This window comes from Melitaea cinxia, chromosome 21 (assembly GCF_905220565.1).
Source record: "Melitaea cinxia chromosome 21, ilMelCinx1.1, whole genome shotgun sequence".
NCBI classification, from domain to species: domain Eukaryota; kingdom Metazoa; phylum Arthropoda; class Insecta; order Lepidoptera; family Nymphalidae; genus Melitaea; species Melitaea cinxia.
In genome coordinates, this window is record NC_059414.1 from 7,061,837 (window position 1) to 7,070,151 (window position 8,315).

At 34.5% G+C, this 8,315-nt stretch overlaps 1 protein-coding gene across 1 annotated transcript; it reads left to right on the plus strand.

Annotated features, from left to right (window-relative positions):
* Positions 1 to 3,523: 3,523 nt before the first annotated feature.
* LOC123664271 lies at positions 3,524 to 6,863 on the plus strand. Its single transcript, XM_045598864.1, has 2 exons — positions 3,524 to 3,804; positions 5,153 to 6,863. The coding sequence occupies exons 1-2, from the start codon at positions 3,524 to 3,526 to the stop codon at positions 6,861 to 6,863; spliced, it is 1,992 nt and encodes a 663-aa protein (XP_045454820.1).
* The last annotated feature ends 1,452 nt before the right edge of the window (positions 6,864 to 8,315 follow it).

Consider the following 8,315-nt stretch of genomic DNA (forward strand, 5'->3'; position numbering starts at 1 on the left):
TAAATAAATAATTGTCATTTTTATGTCGTAACTTGTGATCTGTAAGATATTGGTTTGTACGTAGGCTGTAACACCGTTCACGGTGATCCCTAATATTGTCTTGTAGCAAGTAACATACAGGTTATCTCATTTAATAAAATCATTACAAAGGGGTTACACTCTTGTAGTTGCAATACTACATTGATTTGGCTGAAACATCATTTTGTAATGATTAATAAAATGAATTATATAAAGTTAAGCATAGAATTTTTTAGTTTTAATAATAATAAAAATCAAAAAAGAATACTGTGGTAAAATATAAACTAAAACTAAACTATAAAGTTCAGTGATCTTTAATAATTAAATATAACTATAAACTAAGACAGCCAGTACAAGAATAGAATATAAAACGAATGCCACATATTTATTTTAACTTTATTATTTGTGTTGTAATGATGTAAAATTTCCTGAATAATCATATTTTTCGTAATGTTTACCTTTCATGTTTTGTACTTTATTATATTATTTAATAGAACGTGTTGATCTAAAATGGCAAACAAATAATGTTTTGATATAATTCTATTTATCTTAATATAATGAGTTAAGCTACCAATACTTAGGATTTTTTGTTAAAAAAATAATATTTGATACCAGACCTGTAGAATCTATAAGATGCGAATTTTAGTTACAGTTTTAAAGACCAATTTGAGTACCCAGGACTAGTAAGGCTAGAGCAAGAATGCATGTTACATCTCATGAAAGCATTCGATTCCATTCTACAGCAACTAGTATCAATATAACGAGAAATTTTTATATATATATAGAATCTGAATCTCGGAAACGGATCCAACGATTTTCATAAAATTTAGTATATCCCCAATGTCCCCAATCCTCGTGTCCCTGATCAATTATTTTTTCTTTTTTTTTTCCAATTGCACTCGTTATTTTTTATTTAAATAGGCAGTTCTTATTTTTTATTATTATGTCGGTAAAATCGAAAAATATTATTCATATTTTATCATTAATATTTTTTAATTATTTTTTATTTTAGATTTTTTATATTTATTTATATTTTTTATTATTGTCGGTAAAAAAATATTATTCATATTTTATAAATATGTAATTCGTATTTAAATATGACTTTCAAAAAAAAACACGATTTGTTGAAGCGCCTATCAGTTTTTGAGAAGCAATTACTCTCAATCTTGTAATTGTGTATTTTGTATCAATTTTTAATTTATCGTTATTTTTTATTTTTATTTTACGTTAATTCATTATTAATAATTGTTTTTGCAGGAAACGAAAAAAAAAATCGATTTCAATTACATCAACAACTATTACAATGTAGGTACACGAAAAAATAGTTATAGCATTATCAAAGATTACTTTAAAAGTTGTAATCAGAACTCGGTGAAATATGACCACATGAAAAACATCGGCTTTCGATTAAGTTAAAAATCATCAAAATCGGTACACCTAGCAAAAAGTTATACTGATTTTCGAGAGTTTACCTTGATTTATCTAGGATCCCATCATCAGATCCTTGTTTCCTTATCATGGTACCACACCAGGGATATCTCCTTTCCAACAAAAAAATAATTATCAAAATCTTTTCATAAACGACGAAGTTATCCCCAAACATACATTATATATATATATAGGTTAAAAAAGACCATCCAAACCGGCAGCGAATCATTTTAACTCTCTCTTCTTATTAATCCATTAACTAGATCTTAAACTAGAGATGGCATAAAACGAGTTTTTGTTCTAATATGTTTTTCACTCAGGGTCTATTAAGTAAATTAATAATTTCGTCAATTATAATAATATTTTTTATTTATTTATTAGTTTATAATAAGGTTATGTATGATGTATATGTGTATGCATTATATATATATTCTGTATATGTAGTAGTATGCATGTAAGTTTATTATATAACTGCATCACCTACCCTGTCTCGAGATTATAATAAGTTTATCCTTCTTTTAATTGGGTCGTCTGGAAGAAATGGCTAAATAGTTAATGTTTATGACAGCAGAAGTTCTTAATGGTTCAAAGAAAGGTTAATAGGATACACACGAATGCAAAAGCTGCTGCTGCTTGCTGTTTGGTTACGGTACTAAATAATATAACCACCTCCTTTCTTCCCGTAGCTGTCGTAAGAGGCGACTAAGAGGTAACACAGTTCAATTACCATTTTGAAACTTAAAAAGCCGACCGACAGCGAGTAACTGTCCAACTGCTGGCCTTTAAATACATAGGCCGAAAGCCGGCAGCAGCGTCTTCGGTGCGACAAAGCCAGCACTACGGTCACCAACCTAACGACCGAGCGTGGTGACTATGGCAATACACATGAGCCAAAAATGGCGTGAACTTGTGGAGGCCTATGTCCAGCAGTAGACTGCGATAGGCTGAAGTTAAATGATGAATGCAGAAGATTAACAGTAATTTTTGAATTATCCAAGTACTGTTTTACCGAAATAATGTGATTCCTGAAAAATAGACGAGCTATATTTTCTTTATCTATTTCCATTTATTCATATTTCGTAAGAACTGTGTTAACTTGGAAAACTTTACTGGATCGAGACCTTTATTCAACAGTTTTTTCTAGTTTACTTTCACAGCTCGAGTGTGAAATATCGTGTCAGGAAATTTTCTCAATTTCAAGAGACGGGACCCGCTATCAATCAGAATGAACTCCCTAGTGATTAATAGCTCTCGGTTACCCGGGATTGGCGGCAAATCCTGGGTTATGCCAGGACTGATAGCTACGTCCTCAGTAACGTATGTATGTAATTAATAAATACTGTCGAGCGCAAAACTTTTATTTGCCATTTGACATTTATTTTGCATACCTTCCGCAAATTGTGCTGCCAACCTATCAATTTTTAATTAAATTAGTTTTTATTATAGGGTTACGTTCATTTTTGAGGTTGCAATTTATTTTTCTATTAAATACAACCAATTAATTTATAAAAATAAAGTGAAAATTTCTCACTTAGTGATACTATGTATAATTATTATAACGGAGGAAACCTAAACAGCCAAAATCGTATAATCCACGCGAGGAAAGCTGCGAGTTGAAAGGAAGTATATTATAAGGCAAGACTACAGCTAATTTCGCTCAGAAATCCACAGAGTAGGAAAGATGAAAATAACAAAAAAGTTACCCTTTTCTTTGGCGACTTTACTTTCTAACTTTTTCTATCTTTTGTAAAAGATAAAGATAAAAAACCAAAAACTTTTTTTAAGGTTCAAAATCTCTCTTCTTACAACCTTTTATGTCCTTATCAATCCGGTTTCCGTCCTTCTCACAGCACAGTTGGAGCGCTGCTGAATGTGGCGGAGGATGTGCGGTGTGCAATGGATCAAACCAAGCTCACTGCCATGATTTTGCTTGATTTTAGCAGCGCTTTTAACTCAGTTGATTCTTCTTAGTACCCTGCGCGCGGTTAATATTTCAACCGCTGTTCTTGACTGGTTTCACTCCTATCTTTTTGGACGTCAGCAGTGCGTTACTTTAAACGGCACCTCATCAGATTGGATGGAACTTACTGCTGGTGTTCCACAAGGTGGCGTCTTATCTCCTTTGCTATTTTCTGTATTCATCATTAATGTTTCTCGTGTTATCACTTCTCCCTTCCATTTGTATGCAGATGACTTACAAATATACAGACACTTCAAGTTGACTGAGCTGCATGAGGCTATTGAAACTTTAAATAGCGACCTTGCTGCAGTTCAGGTCTGGGCTAAATCTTTTGGGTTGTTGGTCAATCCTGCTAAATCACAAGCTATTATTATTGGAAGTAGTCGATTGAGGAGCAGGCTTGACTGGGGATTGGTTCCTAAAATCTCATACTCTGGGGTTTCGATTCCTTACTGCGATAAAGTTAGGAATTTAGGGCTCATTATGGACTGCAATTTTTCCTGGGCAGCTCATGTCAGCGAAGTCAGCAGAAGAATACACTTCACATTCCACTCTCTCAAGCGTCTCCAATATTTTCTTCCATTTCACACCAAAATTATGCTTGCACAAACCCTTCTACTACCTATCCTTGATTATGCTGATGTATGCTATCTGGATGTGACTGAGGAGTTACTTAGAAAGTTAGAGCGTCTCCAAAATCTTGCCATAAGATTCATTTTTGGCCTGCGAAAATTTGATCGTATCTCTCACTTTCGTGCTCAGTTAAAATGGCTCCCTATTCGTCTTCGGCGTGATATGCACATCCTGTCCACCCTCTTCAATATCCTTCATGATCCTAATGCTCCGTTGTATCTTCAATCCCGATTTCACCTCCTGCCCTCTCCTACTCGTTCCAGGCGCCCTGGCAGTGAAGCTATGTTAGATATACCGAAATGTAACACAAAATTTAAGTTAAATTCGTTTACGGTACGCGCCTCCGTACTATGGAACAATCTCCCAAGTGACATCAGAACTAGTCCTTCTTTTGTTTCCTTTAAATATAAATTAAAAAAACACTTGCTTTCACATGCAAATGTGTAATCATCTGTATAGAATATGTATGTATTTACGTATGTATTGTAGTGAGTTTGTATATGTTTATGTATATGTACAAGTGTATTTTTGTATTTTGGTATGTATCTATACATTTATTTGTTAGTATGTAGTATAGTATATATATGTGTGTATATGTGTATATGTATGTATGTATATGTATGTGTATGTGTGTACGTATATATATATATATATATATATATATATATATATATATATATATATATATATATATATATATATATATATATATATATATATATATATATGTATACATTTATCAAATTTATCATCTTTTCTTTTTCTTACGTTTTTTTTTTGTTCTTAGTAAATCTTCTTGCACTGTTTGCCTCGCTATATATAACACTTACTCATGACCATGGGTTGACTGGAAGAAATCTCTTTCAGAGATAAGTCCACCTTAGCTATAAACATTATTATTAAGTTGTTTTTACATGTATTTTTTGAGTGCAATAAAGTATATATATATATATATATAAGGTTTTATGAATTTTTCACATTTCGAGGTTATGTGAAAAAAGCGTGAATACAAATTGTAGATCTTTTTACTACCTACAACTTTTCCATTGAACTTTTTTTCATAAGACGTGCAGTTTAGCCGGAAATCAAGATAAACCGTTTTTTTACCCTTAGCCCCAAAGGATGTCCCCAAGGAGGGGTGTTATCGCCCTTGCTATGGAACCTTGTAGTAAACGATCTAATATCCTTGCTAAACGACAACAGATATTACACAATAGGCTATGCCGACGACCTGGTTATACTCGTGACGGGCAAGTTCACAAGTACACTTTGTGAACTAACTCAGACTGCCCTGCTATTAGTAGAGAGATGGTGCGAGGAGCATAACCTATCGATAAACCCGAACAAAACAGAATTAGTGATGTTCACGAACAAACGAGACCTGGGGAATTACACTCTACCTAAACTCTTTATTTCAACCCTGAATCTAACCTCAGAGGTAAAGTATTTAGGTGTAATACTAGATAATAAACTAAGCTGGTCCAAACACATAGAAAATAAATTAAACAAAGCCAGCATCATCTTCTGGCAATGCCGCAGGATGATAGGCAAGAGCTGGGGACTTACACCGAAACTGACCCTATGGCTCTATACTGCGGTCATTAGACCGATGATCAGCTATGGAGCTGTGGTGTGGTGGCGTAGAACACTCCTCACCACAACGCAATCCAAGCTACAAAGCTGGCAGAGGTTGGTGTGCATGGCAATCACGGGCGGCATGAGAACCACACCAACAACAGCAATGGAGGCCATGCTAAATATTCTGCCACTTCACCTATTTATCCAACAAGAAGCTGCAACCACTGCAGTAAGACTAAAGACTCACAAACTACTGTGTTCAACAGGCACACCACACATTAAGATTCTGGAAGACATAGCCAAAGACATTCCGTTCATGGAAGCACCAAATGACGGAATACAGATCAAATATATTTTTGATAAAAAATACAAAATACAGCTGGAAGAGGATTCACGTGTAGCCTCAATTGGGCGAGACCTGAGTATCTTCACGGATGGCTCAAAAACGAAAACAGGGTCAGGAAGCGGTATCTTCTCCGAAGACCTAAATATTAATATATCACTACCCATTGGTACCTATAGCACAGTGTTTCAAGCAGAGTGCTTGGGTATACTTGAGGCAGCCAGAACAATTGGGAGGAGGAACGTAAAGGATTCCCACATCCGTATACTATCGGACAGCATGTCAGTATTACAGGCACTGGATAGTAACTCGACCACGTCAGGTATAATCTATGAATGCCATAACACCCTGATGCAGGTAGGTGAAAATAATGACATCACACTGCAATGGATCAAAGGTCACAACAACACACGCGGTAACGACAAGGCAGATGAGCTAGCAAGAAGGGGGTCAAGTATGACGGCTATAGGGGCCGAACCGATTATACCGTTACCTTCTTGCTGGCTCAAAGGCCAAATTCGACAACGCATGAAACACAAACATATCACACTATGGTCCGAAATTGAGGACTGTAGACAAGCCAAGTTGGCGCTGCCAGAAATTGATACCAAATTGGCAAGAATTCTAATAAATCTGGACAGACGCCAACTGAGACTAATAACTGCGGCACTGACTGGACACGGTCCGTATAATAAACACCTATTTAATATGGGCATTACCGACAGTCCCCTGTGCAGAGCTTGCATGGGAACAGAAGAAACGGCTACGCATGTACTTCTTTACTGTCCAGGTGTAGCGGCTTACCGGGCACAACATCTTGGCACCCTGAAGACACTTCCGGAGATCTTCAAGAAGCCAAAAAAGCTTCTGAAGTTTCTGGAGGAGCTTGGGTGGCAAGAGTGAACCGAATCACTCCCACACACGCAAAATAGGCGCAAAGTCGTCGAGTTGCGGAAACCAGCCCGTGTTAACCATACCATACCATACCATACCCTTAGCCCCCTCCCCCTTCCTACCACTTCCCGACCTTAGACCGCCCGTAATTTATTTTTTCTTTCATTTTCGTTGTATTTTACTTATCTTATTAAACCTTATCAAAAACAGTTGAAATGTAGTAAATATGTCCAAAAAATGTAATGTCTAGTAAATTCCTTGAAAACTATTGAGCTATGGGCACTAGTTTCTAAATATTTGATTCAAATTTAAATTTTTATGCTATTTTAAAAAGTATTATTATTATAAATTCAATCAATAATTATGTAATAAAGTCTTTGTTCTCATAGACACTGACAAATTTGTTAGGTTTTGGACAATTTATTGACTATCAAGCAACGGACAGAATAACTTCTATATCAATGTCAGCCCCATTGTTAACGCTGTACTCTCTATTTTATTAAAGGCCTGTAACAGGAAGTTTGATTGCGACGATAATGATAGTATCCAACAACGAAAATTAATGTGTGTTTTAGTTTTTATTTTTAGATGAATTTTACAACACTTAAAGCAATTGTCCATAAAAAAAAATTATTCTCACATAAAAAGTAATTACACGTAAGTTTTAAAACATCAAAGGACAAGCATTCATTAAAACTACGTAAAATGCGATTATGCAAACGATATGGACAATTTACACTGTCTTAAAAGTTTTATCTGTGCATAGTAGCCACGTCTTGTCTCAAAACTTGTAAATCAAGCTTTAATTTTAGTTAAAACGCTCGAAACCCAAGATCCTGCTTGAGTTGAAGTTTATAGTTTAGACTAATTGACACATGAAAAATACCTTACGTAATTTCAATTTTTTTTGTAGCATTGAAACGTACAAAAATAATCTATACAAATAAATAAAATTGGAGTGTATGTAATATTAAAATGAGCACTTTTACTAAATGCATATGGATGGTATACAAGGTACATATACCAAAATAACATTTTTTTACAATTTTTCTCTGACTGTCTGTCTGTTTGTTCTAGCTAATCTCTGAAACGGCTGCACCAATTTTGACGGAACTTTCACCGACAGATAGCTGATGTAATAAGGCGTAACTTAGGCTACATTTATTTTAAAAAATTATTTATTTCATAGCTGTGCAAACTGAACAATAACTTTTTTGTTAATTCCACGCGGACGAACTCGCGGCCACCGCTAGTTTGCTTTATAAAATAGATACATTCCAACAATTTCCTTTAATAAAATTTATTACAAAATATTAAGCATTCATTAAGACGGCTCTGTTTGAAGTATAAACATATTACATAGCAGCTTAAAAAAAGAAAATTAATATTTTATTATTGATTATATCATCCTATTTATAAAAAAAGGTAGGTAGGTATACTAAGCTAAAAAATTATAAAATA

Excerpts from the sequence above, each read along its gene's own strand:
- LOC123664271 (XM_045598864.1), top strand. The coding sequence starts at position 3,524 with ATGGAACTTACTGCTGGTGTTCCACAAGGTGGCGTCTTATCTCCTTTG. Across the intron at positions 3,805-5,152 it reads AGTAGTCGATTGAGGAGCAG|CCCCAAAGGATGTCCCCAAG; the intron begins GCTTGACTGGGG and ends TTTTACCCTTAG.